At 51.2% G+C, this 18,697-nt stretch overlaps 7 protein-coding genes across 7 annotated transcripts; 4 read left to right on the forward strand and 3 right to left on the reverse strand.

The window, feature by feature from the left end:
* Positions 1 to 2,111: 2,111 nt before the first annotated feature.
* On the forward strand, positions 2,112 to 2,983 carry BO88DRAFT_462429 (uncharacterized protein; the record flags this gene model as incomplete). Its single annotated transcript, XM_025711212.1, has 2 exons — positions 2,112 to 2,392; positions 2,458 to 2,983. The coding sequence occupies exons 1-2, from the start codon at positions 2,169 to 2,171 to the stop codon at positions 2,981 to 2,983; spliced, it is 750 nt and encodes a 249-aa protein (XP_025562882.1). The 5' UTR covers positions 2,112 to 2,168.
* Positions 2,984 to 3,969: 986 nt separating this feature from the next.
* On the reverse strand, positions 3,970 to 4,856 carry BO88DRAFT_41827 (LysM peptidoglycan-binding domain-containing protein). Its single transcript, XM_025708339.1, has one exon. It carries the CDS (start codon positions 4,682 to 4,684, stop codon positions 4,112 to 4,114), a length of 573 nt encoding a protein of 190 aa, XP_025562883.1. The 5' UTR covers positions 4,685 to 4,856; the 3' UTR covers positions 3,970 to 4,111.
* Positions 4,857 to 6,709: 1,853 nt separating this feature from the next.
* Positions 6,710 to 7,694, forward strand: BO88DRAFT_435310 (cyclic pyranopterin monophosphate synthase MoaC; the record flags this gene model as incomplete). Its single annotated transcript, XM_025709514.1, has 2 exons — positions 6,710 to 6,837; positions 6,911 to 7,694. The coding sequence occupies 2 exons, from the start codon at positions 6,710 to 6,712 to the stop codon at positions 7,692 to 7,694; spliced, it is 912 nt and encodes a 303-aa protein (XP_025562884.1).
* A 39-nt stretch (positions 7,695 to 7,733) lies between these two features.
* On the reverse strand, positions 7,734 to 9,532 carry BO88DRAFT_404804 (glutathione synthase). The gene is made up of 2 exons (XM_025706717.1): positions 9,137 to 9,532; positions 7,734 to 9,016 (listed from the first exon to the last, which is right to left on the reverse strand). The coding sequence occupies exons 1-2, from the start codon at positions 9,436 to 9,438 to the stop codon at positions 7,768 to 7,770; spliced, it is 1,551 nt and encodes a 516-aa protein (XP_025562885.1). The 5' UTR covers positions 9,439 to 9,532; the 3' UTR covers positions 7,734 to 7,767.
* Positions 9,533 to 9,742: 210 nt separating this feature from the next.
* BO88DRAFT_404805 (Clr5 domain-containing protein) lies at positions 9,743 to 12,101 on the forward strand. Its single transcript, XM_025706718.1, has 2 exons — positions 9,743 to 10,070; positions 10,200 to 12,101. The coding sequence occupies exons 1-2, from the start codon at positions 9,955 to 9,957 to the stop codon at positions 11,848 to 11,850; spliced, it is 1,767 nt and encodes a 588-aa protein (XP_025562886.1). The 5' UTR covers positions 9,743 to 9,954; the 3' UTR covers positions 11,851 to 12,101.
* Positions 12,012 to 12,938, reverse strand: BO88DRAFT_404807 (DUF4396 domain-containing protein). The gene is made up of 2 exons (XM_025706719.1): positions 12,487 to 12,938; positions 12,012 to 12,409 (listed from the first exon to the last, which is right to left on the reverse strand). Exons 1-2 carry the CDS (start codon positions 12,857 to 12,859, stop codon positions 12,117 to 12,119), a joined length of 666 nt encoding a protein of 221 aa, XP_025562887.1. The 5' UTR covers positions 12,860 to 12,938; the 3' UTR covers positions 12,012 to 12,116.
* Positions 12,939 to 13,526: 588 nt separating this feature from the next.
* On the forward strand, positions 13,527 to 18,372 carry BO88DRAFT_425461 (TPR-like protein; the record flags this gene model as incomplete). The annotated part of the gene is made up of 6 exons (XM_025708831.1): positions 13,527 to 13,689; positions 13,765 to 15,220; positions 16,339 to 16,771; positions 16,799 to 18,034; positions 18,111 to 18,221; positions 18,280 to 18,372. The coding sequence occupies 6 exons, from the start codon at positions 13,527 to 13,529 to the stop codon at positions 18,370 to 18,372; spliced, it is 3,492 nt and encodes a 1,163-aa protein (XP_025562888.1).
* Between the last annotated feature and the right edge of the window lie 325 nt (positions 18,373 to 18,697).

Genomic DNA, 18,697 nt, shown 5'->3' on the forward strand with positions numbered 1-18,697 from the left:
GGTGGAGAAGTCAGGGACGCCTTATCTGGGTCTTCTACAGGATATCTTCATGGAGCATGAGAGCAACCATTGGGACATGACAAAAATCTCGGTGTAGGAGTGTACACTAAGAGGGTAGTCTTAGATGTCCTGAGTTACGAAGCATCAGCACGCAGCTCATGTCCACAGTATACGGGCTCTTGCAGCCTCTCCATGGCAACGACCCGTAAAGTCATGATTGTGGGCCACCCACCTGGCTGGAAGCACAGCAGAACAGGGCTAACTGACAGAATAATGCGGAAGTTTCAGCTACAGTCTAGATCGAGCTAAAGACCTACCGGGGCCCCGACTTCAAGTGACAAAAGCTATTACTAGCCGGTATACCCATGCTAGATTGCAGTCTCTGATTCCGCCTGGGATGTGAAGTTTTCATCAAGGCAACCAAGCATCTCAGTCACGATTTCTCCCGTGAATCCATAAATGCACGCGCTAGCCTCCTGTGTCGAAATTTTGGGGATGCTGAAACACCGAACTACCTGCAGCAATGGCAACAGTCCCCGATGCAAAGACCGACCACTCCGATATTCTGACGGTGAAGCTATAGACAGGGATTAAGCTGCGAAGAGGAGGGGGGGCGGGGGTGAGATGTAAAATTGTGGGCGTAGTTTATGTTTACAATTCGAGTTCCATCTCTGGAACTTGGGGAGGTATTGGATAGGTCGAGTGCATTATATCATCGTATAAAATACACCACAGGCACGAAGTAAACCGTGTGGGATTTGTGGCTGCACGCTAAAAATACGCAGATGAAGTTGATAGATCCAATGGAGCGCGAGGAAGCACATCGTCTGATAAGCTAGGCGGGAAAGAAAAAGGTGGCTGGCTTTCATTTCTGGGGCCAGATGGAGTACCCTTTGTTCCTGGAAGGGATCGATTCGACGCAGGAATATAGCTTGGAGCCGCCCAAGCCGATGTTGGAACAGGGATTGTGTGTGCGATGGATCGTGAAGGCCGGGGTGGTGCGCAGAAAGTTGTGGAGTTCGACTCACGGGTTGCTTCGCGCCGAGTCGCTTGCTTCCTGACTCTCTGACCGAGGCAGCTGCTGGCTCGCTAAGTGGCATTGGCTCGAAGACTGGAGGCATAACCACAAGAGGAAGAACGAGAGTAAAATAAGCTCGAACAAGATTCTGTCATGCAAGCCGGGCCGAGATCGGGCGGACGCTACTTTTGCCGCGGTGGAAAGCGGCCCAAATTCAACGCTCTATAGCCGAATTAGGGCCTGAATACATTATCACCTGCCATGATAGCTTAGTGTAGTACTTTACGTATACAGGGAGTAGCTGCTACATGGTACTCCGTACTGTTGAAAATTCGATGCATGTCGGAGTTTCTTGGCTGCGTTTCAACGATCGCAAGCAGTGATCGAATTGGAGATCTGCTGGATTTTTGCAGAAGGCGGCTCGAGCCGGTCCAGCCAGTCAGTTCGCTTCAATGGAGCTGATCGCCTACGGCGGTTACTGGTGTACTTACTTAGTAGTCGAGAGCCTGCTGATATGATTACTCACATATCTAGGAAGTATTGTACCCTGACACTGTCAGTAGTCCATCGGATCAGTTGAGATCCAATCCCTCTAATCCGAATCCGCCGACTCTGCCTTCCAGTCAGTCAGAAGAAACATACATACAGTAAGTAGACAACCTGTTGACATATCACTCAGCTTGAGTCCTGCAAGCCCCACCAATACAGATCACATTCAAAGGATGTTTCAGTAATACAGAGTACCTGCTTATAGACCCACTTCCCGACTCGGCCGTCACGTAGGAAGACCCATCCATGGTATATCGGATATATCACCCACAGATTTTGCTCGGTGCCTGCGTTTAACCTGCTCACCAGTTGTCCAGATCACATTAGACTGCAGTCCGGGACAGACACCGCACTTGTGCCTTTACCAGCCACCCAAAGCAAGTAGGTCGATGTCTATCCATCGACTTGGAAAGAGAAAATGCAAAAGTGCTGTAGACTACCCGGACTTCCGACATCATGTGGGCTGAACAGCTTTTCTCAGGCTAACATATAAGGCACAATCTGTTCCTGATCAGTTTTCATACTTCACCAACACTTGACCATTCGTTAGTCTTCCCCATCTCAACCTCTCTTCTCGTGGTGAAGCCACCTGCAGACCACCATGCCCCGAAAGTCTTCGGGACGCCAAACCAGGAACAGACCGGAGACGCCCCCACGCACCCCATCGGTAACCAAACGGTCTCCAATTTCGTGGAATTATATTGAAGATTGCCTGCTACTGAGAGGAATGATCCTAGCTTTGAACGAGGGAACCCTCTCAAAGCAGGTGTTCGAGAAGCTAGTGAAGAAAAGAGGAGATGATCGCTATTCCGCTGATACTGCAAGGTAAGTTGCTATGTACTTTTCCAATTCATGATCCTGTAAGCCATAATTACTAACTTGATGTTCAGAAAGCGCTATAGATATCTCAGCAACATATGCACAGCAGTCGAGAAGGACCGCCGCAACCTCTTTCCACAGTTGGTTATGCCAAAGCTCGAGGCGGACAAGCACGCAGACGATGCGTATATGAGTGATCAAGAGCCAGAAGACGATTATTTCCTATCGCCTAATCAAACCCCACACTCCAATGCGAGCAGCTCCTCTTCGGTCGAGTCTTCTGCTACTCTGACCCCAACTCCCCGCCGCAGCCATCGGCGGAGCAGCCCTGAAGAGCCTGGCACACCCACCCGCCCATACCACCGTAGGGAATCTGACCGACGGCAGAGCGGTGCTCCTTATCAGCATGGTGGTTCGTCGCGAACGAATCCCCAACCTCCTGCAAGAACTCCCGCTCCTCCCAGGCGTACTCAAGGACCGAGTACCTCGCGTGGTTATCGCCAGTCACGATCCAGGTATCGAACACCGGCAGCCAACCAGAATGTCCGGTCCGAGAGCCAACATTGGAACTTTGAGGCAAGATTCACCCATGATTAATTGCCGGTCTGTTCAATGAATCCTAGTTTTGTCATTCACTCATTTTGGCTTCCTGTTACTCATTTGTTGGAGGGTTCCAACGGTTGTCGGACCTGTCACTCGTTAGCTTATGCTTGGCCTTCTGCTCGATTGTTCCTGTATCCGCTCTTGACGCTACTGTTTGGAATGGAAGAATGGAAGAATATGTACTGTTTAAGTTGTGTTCTGATTGTGTTTAGCTCTTCCTTTTATTTACCTTTTTTTCCATTTTCCTTGGGCCGTTATTCCACTGTCATGTTTTCATTTTGACCTGACTTAAGTTGCAAGAATGTACGAAAGAGGATGTATTAGTTAGCTTAGTTAGATGAATTCCACGATATGTAGAAAAGAATTCTTACTCCATGAAAAAATTTCCTTCTTTCCCTTCTTTCCCTTCTTTCCCTTCTTTCCCTTCTTTCCCTTCTGAATCTTGGAAGATGCTTGCACAACTATACTTCTTGAGCACAACAGGCCTTCCTAGAAGTGGTGTGTATACATGTCCTTGCGTGTCTATTGACTTTTGCACGATAGCTTTTGTTACAACTCAAGTCCGTATTTGTCGTTGTAACGAACTGGCGTCTATTCGTTATCTCATCTCTCCGTATCTCGCACTCGGGCTTACTCTTGACACCTTTACTATAATTATTAAAGTTTAAGGAGAACTCTCTCGCTTGCGTGGTATTTATCTCGTTGTTGTTAGTAATTTTTTACGATCTATATGTTCGAAGTCTCTGGTCTTGGTAATCTTCATCATCTGATATACCGAGTGAGATGCTAAATAGGTGGTACAGCAGCGATTCAATGCTACTTTCATCAGAATGCTGTCAGGTCACAAGATCACCCTAACTATGCGCTATCTCTATCTATTCCTTCAGGCCGGCTTTTCTCTATATGGCTTATTCTGGTAGACTCCTGCTATGGAAGACTAGGATTGTATGAACTGGACTAAATGGGTGTCTCCGTTGTAACGCTGATCAAACAAAGTAGTTCATTATTACTCAATCCCTAGCTACTAGACTAAGTCCAAAAACGATGTTCAACATACCAAACCATCAACCGCACACCTGTCAAGAACCACATCAATCATAATCTCCCACATCGACCATAACCTTACAACACCCCCACACAGATGTAATACCCCAACCACAAATTAGTACAGCCTGTTCCCACTGCCGGATTCCAAGCGATGATATCCGTCACTGACACACTCTTCTTCTGCGCCACTGTCGTACAGGTATCCCCAGAGGCAACAAGATAGAAGGCATCGCAGTTACTCACCATCCCCGATTGAGTGGGCAATGGGGTGGTCACACTCGTGGTGGTGGTGGAGGTCGTCGTCGTAGATGTGGTTGTAGTGGTGGTAGTGTCACTCACTCCAGTACAGACATAGTACCCCAGCCAAAGAGTGTCGCAGCCGGAGCCAACACCCGGATTCCACGAGTAGAAATTGGCAAGTGTGATACCGGCGCTGGAGGCAATGGTGACGCAGGTGTCGGTGCTGGATACTAGGTGGAAGGAATCACAGTTGCTGGTCATGCCGGGCTGGATTGGAGAGGGTGTGGCCACGGCATTGATAACTGCGGCGGCTGTGAAGGTGGTGGGAGTGCCGTCGCGGGGGAAGTGTGCTGCGGCTGAGGCGAGGGAGGAGAAGAGGGTGATGAGGGTGATGTATGTGAGATACATGGTGGATGCTCTTGTAGTTCTTAATATCTTGAGAGGAGAGAGGCTGTTTCTGAGGAAGAGAGATGAGTCTGGATGGGAGGGTAGGCATGTGGCTTATATACTATTCCATGATGGCAAAACTGCCTCTATGGAGGCATCAGTGAGATACTACTAGGGACACCTATCTTGCCCTGGGCTCTCGTTCAGGCAAGTCATGTCTTGGAATGATCCTGGTTGGTGACGCTGTATAGCGAGGATAGTCTGCAAAAGTCTCACCACGATGGACACTCCGGGTAAATCGGGTGACGAGGGTCTTGCTGTCGGGTGTTACCTTGTGAGGTGGGATTCACCTACTCAGTAGGACTGATGGCAGTAGTCTTCCCTTTCTGCACGACGTCTCTTCATACCCGTAGGAGTATTTCCGCTCCCGACGGCCAAGACCGGGTAATCCATTCCATAACGAAAGATGGCCCTTGTTCTTTAGAGCCTGAGACTAAAGTTATCTCCCCTCTAATGCAGCACCAGGTTTGTTCCGCAGCTGACCGAGACAACGGTGAACCACTCGGGAGACAGGGAAGTGATATTCAGGCGTCCTACCAACCGGGATCGCTTGGAGCCTGAGAGGGGAGGCTCGACACCGAAGCTGTATGTCTCACAAGTACAGAGTGCTGACTGGAGAGGTTTTATCGGGCCCTGTTTGAACTCGAACTAGTTTTCGATAGTTGATGAGCTTGCATCCGGCTTGACTCTTTCTGATCCCCGCCAATTGCCTGATACTTCCTGATATGGAAAGCGTCGCCAATGATCAGACTAGTCCTCCTGCGTGTTGCTGCAATGCGACAACGCCACTCCTGCCACTAGGGTCTTGGTGCATTGGAGTGCTTTCGAAGAGGAGGGGGGGAAATGCGGGGGAATGGCCGCGGGGAAGGGGCCGGACTGAGTGATGAATGGGTCAGGAACCACACCAAACATCGAGAAATGGCATCTTGTCCACTGGTAGTCCATTATGCAAATCGGATTGTCTGCGGAGCACAGTAGTATATTCAATCTCATCCGACAGGTCTTGAACCACTTCAACTATATTCAGGTACTGCGTGGACATTCGATACGATATGACGTGAGATTGTAATTGGTGGCGTCGGTAGTAGTGCGGAGAAACTCCTGCTTGCTTGCTTGCTCAGTCGTACAACAGCATCAAGTCACCTCTTCATCGCATCAACCCATCACGCAGCTGCTCACATGGTGGTTGAGCGTCTGAGATTCACGGGCGGGGAAATAAAAATGTCTCAAGCCACGGCGAGTGGCATGTCTGACCCCATGGAACAGTTGAGCATACTATAGCAGATGCTGACTGACTAGTTTGAATCAATGATTATAGTAGCGTCTGTAGAGGAAATGAAAGTGATCGCCGTGGTACCCCAAGGCCACGAATAGTACTTAAGCCCGTCATTGCTTTCTCCGGCCTAGAGGCCTATGAGATGTCCTGGGATTTTGTCTCTGGTGGGATTGGCTCGACCGAAACTAGGAGCTGCGTCTCTTTTAATGGAGAGTCACTGCGCAGACTATCCAGACATACTAAGTAGATTGTCAATCACAGGCACTATGGCGATCATGCGGAAGTCTAAGAGGGTACTAAGTTAAAATATATAGTATCGGAACGAGGGTGGACAAGGGCAAGGTAATACTACTACTAGTTCTCAACGAATATCGGCCACGCGACCATTTATCATGCACTTCAGATGACGAGCTGACCATCTAACATAATCTTCGTTATTATGTATGTACTATCATGAAAAACAACCGGTGATTTCTCCTAATCGCAATCCTCACGTGACCCGCACCGGGGATCTCCGCCGCGATTTGCGGCGGGATAATCCCCACCGATAAGGAAACACCGTATCTTAAGCTCTCTCCGAAAGCTCCTCTCTTTAGACTTATTCCCTTCACGCCTAGTCACTCGACGCGTATCAAGGGACAATTCTGATGTCTTATTTCACAATGATGCCATAGCCTACTATTCGCACCAAATCAACTATTCTCTAAACAATGACTGAACTCCTATGGCGCAGTCGGGGAGCTACGACGCTTTTGTCATCCCTTCGCTGTCCCCGCAGCTATTCAACTCATCACGCTGCCAGATTACCCAGCTGCAACCCCATATTACCTATTGGTAGGTAAGCGATAGATTTACTGAATGCTTTCTACCCAGCATCATGTACCATGCATGTACTCCTTCTCCGCTAACAGACACCAAACAGATAACCCATCATTGCGAAGCCAGCATTCTTCGAACTATAAGCCCACTCCCTCAATCCCCCGCCCAACACCAGGGCAGCGCATCCCACGACCATACCTCCCCCAATCGAGACACCACCACACTTCACGTGCAAACAACAACGATGAATTCTCCGGCACCAACAACAACACCACCAAACCCATCTCCCTCCCCACAACCCCGGATCCCGACCTCCCACACCTCAACGCCTCGCAAAACGTGCACATGACCAAAATCACCGAAAAGCCCATAACCTCCCGCCTCGCTACAGCAACCTGTCACATCCAGTTCTCCAATCCGCGGCCCTGGGAGATCCTGCGCGACGGCGGAATGACCAAAAAGGGTGATGTATTCAGTGTAGCGCGCATCGCGGGGATTATGGCTGCGAAGAGGACACCGGATATTATTCCCCTGTGTCATCCGGGGATAGGGATCACGGGGGTGGAGGTGGATGTGGAGTTGGTTGGGCCGGAGACTGCGTCGGCTAAGCATGGTGATGATAGCGGTAAGTGGGATTTAGGGCATGGGGGAATGAGGGTCGTGGCTAGTGTGAGTTGTGAGGGACGGACGGGGGTGGAGATGGAGGCTATGACGGCGACAATGGGGGCGGCGTTGACGGTATATGATATGCTGAAGGCGGTGGATAAGGGGATGGTAGTTGAGGGGGTGAGATTGTTGGAGAAGAAGGGGGGCAAGAGTGGGCATTGGGTTAGGGAAGATACTATTGATAGTAGTAGAGGTGGTTCTGAAAATTGATTATTTATCTATATAGTCTATAATAGATAGTATATATATGGTAGATCTAGCTGGTGTACAGAGGCCGTATGTTCTAATAGAGAATGACACTGTCCAGGCTGGAGAATCCGGTGGCAACGCCTCCCTCGTTGACGTCTTTGCCCTTGGTCCGCATGAGCCAACCGCCCTGTTCGTTGTGCAAAATCTTGCCTCCGGCCTGGTCCCAGAGGATCGTGCCGTAGATGCCCAGTTCTCCGATGACATTTCCGCTGAGGACCTCTCCGTCGGGTCGCAGTGCTACGTTCTTGGCCTCGGCAGGTGGCTGGATAAGCTCCATCAGAATCCATCGCTTCCATTCCGTCTCAGGGAGGGATCGCAAGAAGTCAGGGATTGCCTCTTTGTAGATGTTGTTTCCACCGCCCTCGCGCTGGGGTTTCAGTACGTGGTTGGCTGCTGTTTCGGGAGTTAAGGCAAGGCTGCGCCCACGGCCACTTGAGGAAAGGTCGTATTGCGGAGCAAAGGTCGCTCGTAGCCTCTCAATCGTAGATGAGTCAGTACCGGAAAGGAACTTGGCAAGATGATCCGGCCCCTGGGCTTCTGCAAGCACCTGCTGTACGATCTTAGATCCCGCAAGCTGGTTCAGGACAGTGGGGCATTTGATGGCGGCGGAACGCTCCAGATGGATACGAGCATCCCAGTCTCGCTCGGATTTGTAGTCTGTCGGTGTGTAGAACGAACGGAGATACACTGTCGTTACTTCGAATTCGACTCCTTCAGCGTGAGGAGGGCGGTAGATAAGCGGCCGGGAAGGATTGGAGGTAGGGATGTGAGTGTGCGTGAAGACTTCGGAACTGAGTAGGCGGAACACGGGAATCTTGTGAACCTGGGTAAGTTGCCTTGAGAGAGCTAATTGGTCGAAGACATTCCTTTCACCTTCCTGAACAACAAAGACAATGCATGTAGGTAGGGCTGGTGATAATTTGGATGATCCATAGGCAGTGTGTGCTGCAGCCAATCCCGCAGAGAGGGTCTCCACAGAGTTATTCTTTGGGGGTTGGCTCGAGCCAAGTAGAGGATGCGACGGATAAGCGATGGGATGACCCGGTGGAGAGTTGAGAAGCTCAGTATGCAGGGAAGTCACGAGCGTTGACAACCCGCCGAAGGATGATGAGATGGTGTTGAACTCAACCTGCTTCAAGGAGGGAGTAGACGAGGCAGACGGCATATGAGGCATGTAATCGGACCGGTAGAGACCAAGGGAGAGGTTCTGGACGTAACCTTCCTTTTTAACAGCGAGGTGGACATTCCAGAGGTGCGAGATGAAGTCGTCCACGTCAATGAGGCTAAAGTGAAGAACGGTTTAGCATCTACATCTGCAGCTCGAAAGCAAACGAAGTGCAGCAGAACGCAGAACTTGTTCCACGAGGGTGGGAGAAGGATTATGGCTCAGAGGTACCCCTTACTCTTCCATGATATCCCCAATCCATTGTTCATCACAGGTGATCGCGGCATAGAGTTGGTTGTACACCGTCTGGAGGGCCTGGGCCTCTTCAAAGCAGGATTTGGGGAAAGGACTAGGAAACAAGGTGACCGGGGCACTGGTCGCCACGACGCCCTGAGGGTCTGACTCCTTGGAGATGAATGTCGGTGCAGGCCGGATCATCAATCCATGTTGAACAGTCCAATCTTTCACTGTCCGGACCAGGAACTCCTTCTGTGCGGGGTTCAGGTGGGGTGGATAATCCGCGTAGACGGAGTCGGCCATTGCGAAATATAGTTCAAGAGATGTGTCCGACAGTACCTGACGAGACCACGGTAATGGCAATGTCAATCTAAGGGTCCAATTCACAGAGAAGAGAGGAAAAGATGAAGAAGCCGTAGTAGACGAAGAAATCTAGTAATCTGCGGGGAGGCCGCCGATCACGTAACGGCACAGCGCGGAGGGGCATATCGGCACTGGATTATTAATCCGGGCCGATTGCCAGTCAGCAAGTCAGGCTAGGTCAGGTGACTCCCCCAAGGATGTTGCGCAAGTGCACCGTCTGGCTCCCCTCAACCGACTAGCACTACGGCGGTCCAGAAGCACGACGGATTCGCAGGCGCGACTACGGGGCACAGCAAGCACCCCCAGTGTCTCGAGCAGTCACTCTCCATCTTTCACCTCCCCTTCCCCCAACTTCCTCCTCCACACTCCACCCAGCTGGGCTGGCTGGGTTGCTATCCCCCCAGGCACTACCTCCACTGGGGAGGGTGTGTCGCCTCCCTTGTTCATCCCGTCACCATGGTTTACGACTGGGATGGCAAGCGGGAGATCTGCTATCAGATGTATATCAAGGATAAGAAGGCCCTGGAGGAGATTATGGAGTACATGAAGAATGTCTACCAGTTCGCTCCAAGGTCAGTGACTCCGCGCACGCGCCATCTTTTGACACTGCTCATGTGATTCTGTTCACATATACAATCCCAAATATCTCAAGTCTATCCCTTCGCATTTGCTACTTTATCTAACCTTCTGCGATCTAACAGTAAACGCGCGTTCCAAACTCAATTCAAACGGTGGGGCTTCCCTTCGAAACAGAATCCTGCGCATAAAAACGCCAAGCTCGTAGCACGAGTCAAGCAACTATGGGAGAAGAATACAAGTCAACGGGACATGCTTCGCATACTGAATGAGGAGGGTTTTGAGATTAAAGAGCGGGAGTTGATGCGGGTGCGGGCCAAGAATCGCTGGCTGCTTCGGGTCCCCAACGGGATGAAGTCGCAATCGCGCATTCAGACGCCAATCCAGCTGCCCGAAGATGAAGGACTCCTCGCGCTCCAGCAGGAAGTGTACAAAACCGAAGCACCGCCCTTTGACGAGACCGAGAACCTCCCCACCCCCACGACAGACGACCCTACCTCCCCCAACCTGCCTCCCGAAGTTCTTGCCAAGCGCAAGGAACGCCTCGAGCGCCTCAAAGCGGAAAGTGAAGAGCGTTGGGCGAGCAGGAAGCGTCGCCGCCGGACTCGCGGATGGGCAGGGCTGCCCGCTGACCCACCGGGACCTCCCCGCTTCCCCTCTGAGACAACCATTGATGAGAGCAAAAAGTATCTCGGACTGGACAATGCGATGTATCGGCAGGTACGGGATCAGTTCCAACGGATCTGTGAAGAAGCAGGCTTCATCAAAAAGACCGTTGCGGGACTTGAGAGATGGCAGGACGCCAAGAACAAGCTGATCGAGGGATCACCACATCTCCAGCAGGTGTTTTGGCATGATCCCAACCAGCTAGAAGCCAAAACACTTGCCTTGGACGTGTTATGCACTGATGTGACGAAGAGGATGAGGACTTTGGAACGGCGAATGACCATTGCCGAGGCCAAGAATGTCCTCGGGATCAATCCGGAGGAGAGCCGCCAGATACGGAATGCATTCTACAACACCCTGAAGGCGGACCATTTCACGAGTAAGCTGGAGGCTGGCGACGAACACTGGAAGGAGTTGAAGGACCAGTGGATCCAAAACTCGGAGCTCCTACGTCAGATTCTTGCGCCAGGCCCAGCGGACCCGGAGCACACGGCGAAAGTGAAAGCGCTGGAAGTGCTGTGCCGCGACGTCATGAAGCGGCTTCGCGATGACCAGACCAAGCGGGATCCCGCCCGCAAATCATCCGTCCCTCACGCCCCGGCTCCTCAATCAGAACCGGAGAGTCCTCCAGTCAGCAGCAGCTACGGGAGTGGCATTGCCAATGGAATCAGCACACTCGCCTCGCAGGCGCTGGCCAGTGCTCCGAGTGATCTCAGTGACATGCAAATAGATCCCTCCCTGCTACAAGCCGCCAATGACCCTTCCTTCGCGACGGGTCCTTCCGATTCCGCAGCTGCTTTTGGCTATGTAGACCCGATGCTGGGGCCATCTGTGGTGCATGTACCTGTCTACCTTCGCATCCATCCTCAGAGTCCGCTGCACGGCGACTCGAAGACGTGGGTGGAGAAGCTGACGGCGCGGTCGGTGGCTGAGCTGCAGCAGATTGTCGGCGAGAAGTACCCGGACGCCGTCGTCACGAAGATCGAGGGAATGGACCGTGATGAAAAGGGCAATGAGATTCCGTTTGTAATTGACGAAGATCATGAGCTCGATGCGTACTTGACCCACGTGCAGGGGCGGAAAGCCACCTTTGTCTTTTGCTTGAACTAACATACATCTAATCCGGAACCCTATCAAAGAGTGGTCCTTATACTTATACTCCATGGCTAGTGAAAAGTGTTACTATAATTGCCAAATCCAGAGACATAATACCCATGAAGCTATTCTCCATACAACAGCCAGACGCAGAAAACCGAGATATCTTTATTTTGATTCTGAGATTAGTCTATTGCCGATCCGTAGCAAACGATATACATACAGAGCAGATAATATATAATTACATACTATAGGCTACACAGGAATCCTAGCTAAACTCATTAATGACAAGCCCTCCCATACTTCCTCAACCTCAAATAATTATACGGCAACGGCGCCAAATAACCCGCCGCCATGGATGTAGCCGCAGCAGTCCAAAACATCGGGTCAGCGATATTCACCATCCCACCCGTGAGGTGATAATCGACCAGATTCTCCGCCGTCTCCATGGCCAGCATCGACACCATGCTCATTCCCATAGCGGTGCGGGCTGCCGCTGGCCAGGAGAGTTGGTCGGCGCCTCGGCGGAGAAGAATGGTTTCCAGGATGATGGATGTGGTGATTCCGGAGGCCACTATGCTCTTCATTAGACATTCTTTACACATTTTCTTTTTCTTTTCAAATTGTATGGATACTAGACCGGAGACGTACTCGAGGCACCCATAATAAGACCCATGCCTAAATGGGGATAGTAGGTTTGGAGAATCCACAGGGCGGAGAAATCACCCAATGTGCAGCCAACGAGGCAGCGGAGGGTGTTGATGCCTGCGCGCTTCCAGGCGGGTTTGCTTGTCCAGAAGTTGAATGTCAGAGGGTTGTGGGATTGTGGTGGTTCTGTGGTTGTTGTTGAACATGATGGTGAAGTGTTTCCAGTTGCTGGAGATGATGATTTGTTGTGACAGGAGGTCTGGGTAGTAGTGGATCGACAGGCTTGTGCTGGGGAGAGGAGGGAAAAGAGGCGGCGAGTGTGGGGAGTTATGTGGAGGGTTGGACTTGTTCTATATAGTAACATCTTGGGAGTCATGGTGAAATAATATTTCAATGTTGAAGAAGTGTGTCTGTGGTAGGGTTAGTACTTCTCATCTTATATTGGGAGTTCTGATTTTCCCGCGAAAAAGACGCATTTCCTGATTAAGATTGTCTCCCGCTTATCTCCGGGGGATGAAAGGAGAGCAGCTCCACCGGCATTTCACTTTCAAATAACTGAATTCTTTTTTGGAGACATGCACGGAGTACTCGGATATCAATCTTTCCTGCTATGGTAGCATCCTATCACCGATCCAATGCCGATGATTGTTGTTCCCCCACAACTAAAGTGGATCGATACTATGTCCGATCATTTCTTCGTCTGATAAACCAGTGGTATGGAGGTATTGCCGATCGACTTGCATATCTCCTCATGTCATTACTATCAGTTCTATTATCAGTACGTATTGGGTGAGGAGTAAGTAGCTGCATACGTCCGTATGCAGCTAAAAGTAGTAGACCCCCGATCACACCTTCCAGCCCAACTGCCAGTAGTACTTAGTACAACAATAAACTATAAAAGGCCGACCCCGCTCGGAACACCAACTGGCACATCAAAAGTTCCTACTTACTATCAGCTCAATAACATCCAGACTAAACCCAGATTAACCTTATTCTTCTTTGCTTCAAATGAGACGTTAATATCATCTCCTTCCACCACTGCCATGACGGACGATTACTTCAACCTAGGCTCGTACGGCCGAACCGTAACGACCAACTCCTCCGACGCCCAGCTATGGTTTAACCGCGGACTGGTTTGGTCCTACTCCTTCAACCATGAAGAAGCCTCCCGCTGCTTCATTAAAGCCAGCAAGGCCGATGAAAGTTGTGCCATGGCGTACTGGGGCCTAGCCTATGCCCGTGGACCAAACTACAACAAGGCCTGGATTCGCTTTGACCCAGTGGATCTGGCCACAACTATCACGGAAATGAAACCCGTACTCCAACGCGCCCGGGCTCTGGCAGCACAAGGGGCGAGTCCGGCCGAAAGGGCCTTGGTTGAGGCCTTGGGGGCTCGGTTTCCCAGAGATGATGTGGAAACGAAGCCAGAGGATCTGGATCTTCATGCGTTAGATCGTGCTTATGCAGACGCCATGCGACCCGTCTACGAGGCTTATCCGGAGGACCCTGATATCGTGGCTCTCTTTGTAGAGTCACTCATGTGCATATCCCCGCGGGCTCTGTGGAATCTTGACACCGGCGAGCCCTGCGGTCCCCACACGACTGAGGCTCGTCGGGCCCTGGAGAAGGCTATGGCCTCCCTCCCCGATGCCAGTAACAATCCTGCATACTGCCATCTGTATATCCATCTCATGGAGATGGCGCCGTATCCGGAGGTCGCACTACCAGCTGCGGATCGACTTCTTCGACTCGTGCCAGATGGTTCGCACATGCTGCATATGCCTAGCCATATCTATGTCGCTTGTGGTGACTACCGAGCGGTTATTGATTCGAACAACCAGGCCATGGCTGTCGACGACAAATACTTTGCCAGAGAGCCCGGCACCCTCTTGTATATCATGTACCGATCGCACAACATTTACGTAAAGGTCTATGGTGCAGTCATCTCTGGGAATTTTGCAGAGGCCATCTCCGGCATGAAGCGTCTGCAGGAAATCCTCACCCCCGAGCTCTTGTCTATAACCACTCCTCCTATTGCGAACTGGGCAGAAGGGTTTCTGGGAGCCATAGCCCATGTCTTGATTCGCTTTGGACGGTGGAATGATATCTTAGATCTACAGCTCCCCGAGGATAAGGAGCTATACGCGTCCACGACGGCGATGATCTACTATGCCCGCGGCATTGCTTTGGCGGTATTGAATCGCGTAGACGAAGCCCAAGAAGAAAGGAAGAAATTTGAGGCTGCTCGCAAAAAGGTCCCCCCATCTCGCTTAAACAGCCTGCCAGTTCGTGAGGTGGACGTCCTTGAGATCGGATCGGCTATGTTAAAAGGAGAGATCGAGTATCGCCAGGGCAACTTTGCAGAGGCATTCGATCACTTGCGACAAGCGACAAAGTTGGAGGATAACCTTGTCTACGCTGATCCTCCGCCATGGATGCAGCCTGCACGACATGCCCTCGGGGCTCTGCTTCTCGAACAGGGTCACGTTAGTGAAGCACAGCATGTGTATGAAGAGGATCTGGGGTTGAGTGAAACCCTCCCGCGTCGGAAGGCAAGATTGAACAACGTCTGGAGTCTGCATGGCTTGTATGAGTGTCTGATTCGGCAGGGGATGCATGACAAGGCTCGGTATATTCGTGCTCAACGCGACGTTGCGCTGGCTTCGGCGGATGTTCCTATCAATGCTTCATGTTTTTGTCGTCTTTCGGCGGTTGAGTCGACCAATGTTTGCTGTAAGTAGACGAAGTCGCAGAATAAGACCTTGTAGGGAGGTTCTGAGCAGACATACGTACTCCTAGAACAATAGTGAATGAGGTTCAGTACTAGTAATTACTTCATTGGGACAACCAACAGGCCGGCGGACTTCGGCTTACCAACTACAGTAAGACGCCGGTCCGGACTTCACATTTCCCTGATTAGGATATGTCTTAACACCGAAGGATATCATCACTACTATTCTCTCTTTTCCCACTTCAGCCACCATAATTTCAACTCTCATTTACTTCATATCCTACATGCTCGGACCCTGCTTTTACTACGTTTGTCCAACTCCGATTAGCGGGTCAACCACCCTCACCCCACGGTGTCATGGCTCCCGCGCAGCCGGACCACTTAAACGCAACTAAGCGAAGCATCATGAGAGTAAATCCCCAACGAAGGCCTGTCCCTACCCGAAGACACCGGAAGGTCCTGTCATGCACTTCCTGTCGCGATCGCAAAATCAAGTGCGATCGTTCAAAACCCTGCGCGCAGTGTGTGCGCGCCAACGCCCAAGATGCTTGCTTCTATCCTTCTGATACTTTTTCTCCGTCGCAATCCTCCCTGGGATTAACACCCAGAGCTGCCAAATTGTCTCTGGTTGTACGAGAAGAAGATGCGCGAAGTGCAAGTGCGGTCAGGCAACCGTCTGCTGGGCCACCGCTTGATACACCCCCGTCTACTGTCACTTCTGGGAGTACTTGCAATGTTGATGGGGATGCTGCTGCGAGAAGGTCTATCTTTCGGTCGCCACCCTTAAATGCAGTGGGTTCGACGAGGGGAATCGCAGCCCCTCGATGCTTTGACGTAGAGCCTCAATATGATAGAGGGCAGGCCTCATCTGCATCAGGGGATACCTTCTCTCAATATCTCTCGCCGTTGTCATTTCGAGGGAAGCAACAAAGAACCCGGTTTTTTGGACGGAGTCACTGGGCGACTACCCTTGGGATGGTAAGAATCAAGCTGTTTCCATTTAGCTCAATTGCATGGCTAACGAGTCAACTGCAGTTCGCCGATTTCAACGCCCATTTGCATGAGTACTATCGGAACAAGCAAACTCCCACCAACCCAGGATTCACGGATTACCTATCCCTAAGACGACTAAAGCATGATCTAAGGGGACCTGAGAGACGACGACAGAGCGACCAGCCACCCTCTTCAAAACTGATTGAATTATTGCCTGATCGTCCTCTAGCCGAATACCTGATGCGATCGTACTTCTCAACCTTCGAGACAACATTACGCATACTGCACGTCCCATCATTCATCAGCGAATGGAATGCTTTTTGTGATCGGAGCGTATCCCACGCTGACAGATTGCTCAATAACAAGTCTGATATCTTTATCGCAAAACTCCTGATGTTAATGGCATGCGCCAGCTGCTTCGCCACCGAGAAGACAGAACCACTGGCATCCGCGGGCTTCAGCCCGCAGTCACTGATACAGACATGTCATACTTGGATCGCAGCAGTCACCACATGGCTAGCAGCCATGACAAGCCACGCCCAACTGAATTTGGATGTGATCCAGGTAAAATGCCTACTGCTCCTTGCACAGCAAGCAACCGCCCAAGACGGCGATCTAGCCAGCCTGGCGTCCGGATCCCTACTCCGCGAAGCGATGCTAACGGGTCTTCATCGGGATCCATGCAACTTTCCCAGAATTTCCCCGTTCTGGGCCGAACTACGCAAACGCCTCTGGCTAACAGTCATCGAGCTGGAGCTCCAAGCCTCTCTGTACAGCGGGATACCATTGGCAGTATCATGGGACGAATTTGACAGCCCCTTGCCATCTGACATTGACGATGAGGACATTATCATCGACTCGCTCCATCTACCTCCCTCGAGGCAATCGAATACCCTAACCAGAACATCCTTCCAGATTGCTCTAGCGCAGACACTAGAGACTCGAATAGCTATATCCAAAATGGTCAACCGGGTACGCCTGAGCGCGACTTACAACGATGAAGTCACCACCCTCAGCGAACGCCTGACAACAGGACTGGCGCAGGCTCCAGCAGACCTCCGAGACGACACCAGTACATCAACCTCACCTAACGACAGCAGCGTCAACACAGAGTTTCGCCGCTCATTCTTCCTCTTCTTGCACTACCGCAGCCTCCTCGCCCTCCACCGACCCTTCTTCCTGCGCTTCACAGAAACCCAACTCGACCAGGAACCCTTCATAATCTCGCGACGAGTATGCGTCCAGACCAGCCTAGCTTTGCTTTCTCAGCTAGAGCGCTTTCTACACCACCGCCCCAACAACAACCAGCCATCAGCACCACTACCTAACAACAACAACCAATTCTCCCCACACATACACCACCTCAAAGGCGGGCTCTTCCGCGACGACCTCTTCCACGCGGCAGCAACAATCTGCTTCGAGTTGCGCTTACAAACCAAATCCCATGACCGAGTAGTCGATATACCTTTTCCGGGGAGTAGTAGTATCTCGAAGTACATGGATCAAAGCGTGTATTACCAGCGGCTAGCGCTGTTCGAGAGCGTGGAGAACACGATCAGGTATTTTGAGGGGAAGGTGAGGGTGGAGAAGAGGGCGACGAAGATGTTTAGTATATTGATGATTCTTTTTATGGTGGTTAGGAGTGAGATGGTAGCTGTTAAGGATGGAAGTATAGACGGGGGTGGGGGTGGGGAGACGGTGCCGTTGGGGGTTGATGATGCATGTCCGGTTGCGTCGAGGAGGTGTAGGGATGCGCTATTGGAGGGATATCAATGTCAGGATGGGGAGAGAGGAATCGGACGTGTTGGAGAGGGAGAGAGTGGTGGGGTATATCAAGTGGTAGGTTGTATTCATTGTCTTCTGTTTGATTTCACTCTGGGTATACCAGCTAAATTATAAGCAGGCAGAGTCTTCGCAAACGCAGGGTTTGGGTCCAAATACAGCTGTAGATGCGTGTCATCAAATGAATGCCCTGCAGCCAATGGCTTGGGACGATGCTGCAGATGGTGATTTGGTATGCGTTCGCATTTCTGCTTCATTTCTATATTTCGATTCTGACTATGTCCTTTTAGAGACATCTCGATTTTGACTGGTGTTTCGCGCTTGATCCGTTGTCGCCTTATCCGATGAATGATTGGGCGGGTTTGCATCCTCTAATGATGTGAGGCAGCCATTTCAGCTTACAGAGAAGGTTGGCACGGCACACTGCACAGGGTTTACGAGATATACTCGTGGTTCGCAGCATGTAAATGGAGCATGGGTTTACTGAGGTCGATCTTAGAGATAGGCACTACTGTTCCTGGGGTTGCCGGAGTAGTAGCAACCCTCACCCGGACCCCGAAGCAGTAGATCATAACTCGGACAGTCTGCGCATACTGGCGGTGCATGTCTCAGTGGTACATCGAGGATGGTAGACAACGGTGCTCGCGCATCGACGCAACTGGTGCATAAGGAATGGCGGAGCCTACGAACCTCCCTGTGACTCTACGA

This window comes from Aspergillus vadensis, assembly GCF_003184925.1.
Source record: "Aspergillus vadensis CBS 113365 unplaced genomic scaffold BO88scaffold_11, whole genome shotgun sequence".
Taxonomy (NCBI): Eukaryota; Fungi; Ascomycota; class Eurotiomycetes; order Eurotiales; family Aspergillaceae; genus Aspergillus; species Aspergillus vadensis.

What these genes read in the sequence shown, in the direction of transcription:
- BO88DRAFT_404805 (XM_025706718.1), top strand. Translation starts at nt 9,955, where the DNA reads ATGGTTTACGACTGGGATGGCAAGCGGGAGATCTGCTATCAGATGTAT. An exon ending in GTCTACCAGTTCGCTCCAAG is followed by an intron (nt 10,071 to 10,199) that starts GTCAGTGACTCC and finishes GCGATCTAACAG; the next exon opens with TAAACGCGCGTTCCAAACTC.
- BO88DRAFT_404807 (XM_025706719.1), bottom strand. Translation starts at nt 12,859, where the DNA reads ATGACTCCCAAGATGTTACTATATAGAACAAGTCCAACCCTCCACATA. An exon ending in TCTTATTATGGGTGCCTCGA is followed by an intron (nt 12,410 to 12,486) that starts GTACGTCTCCGG and finishes TGAAGAGCATAG; the next exon opens with TGGCCTCCGGAATCACCACA.
- BO88DRAFT_404804 (XM_025706717.1), bottom strand. Translation starts at nt 9,438, where the DNA reads ATGGCCGACTCCGTCTACGCGGATTATCCACCCCACCTGAACCCCGCA. An exon ending in ATTGGGGATATCATGGAAGA is followed by an intron (nt 9,017 to 9,136) that starts GTAAGGGGTACC and finishes TCTTCACTTTAG; the next exon opens with CCTCATTGACGTGGACGACT.
- BO88DRAFT_41827 (XM_025708339.1), bottom strand. Translation starts at nt 4,684, where the DNA reads ATGTATCTCACATACATCACCCTCATCACCCTCTTCTCCTCCCTCGCC.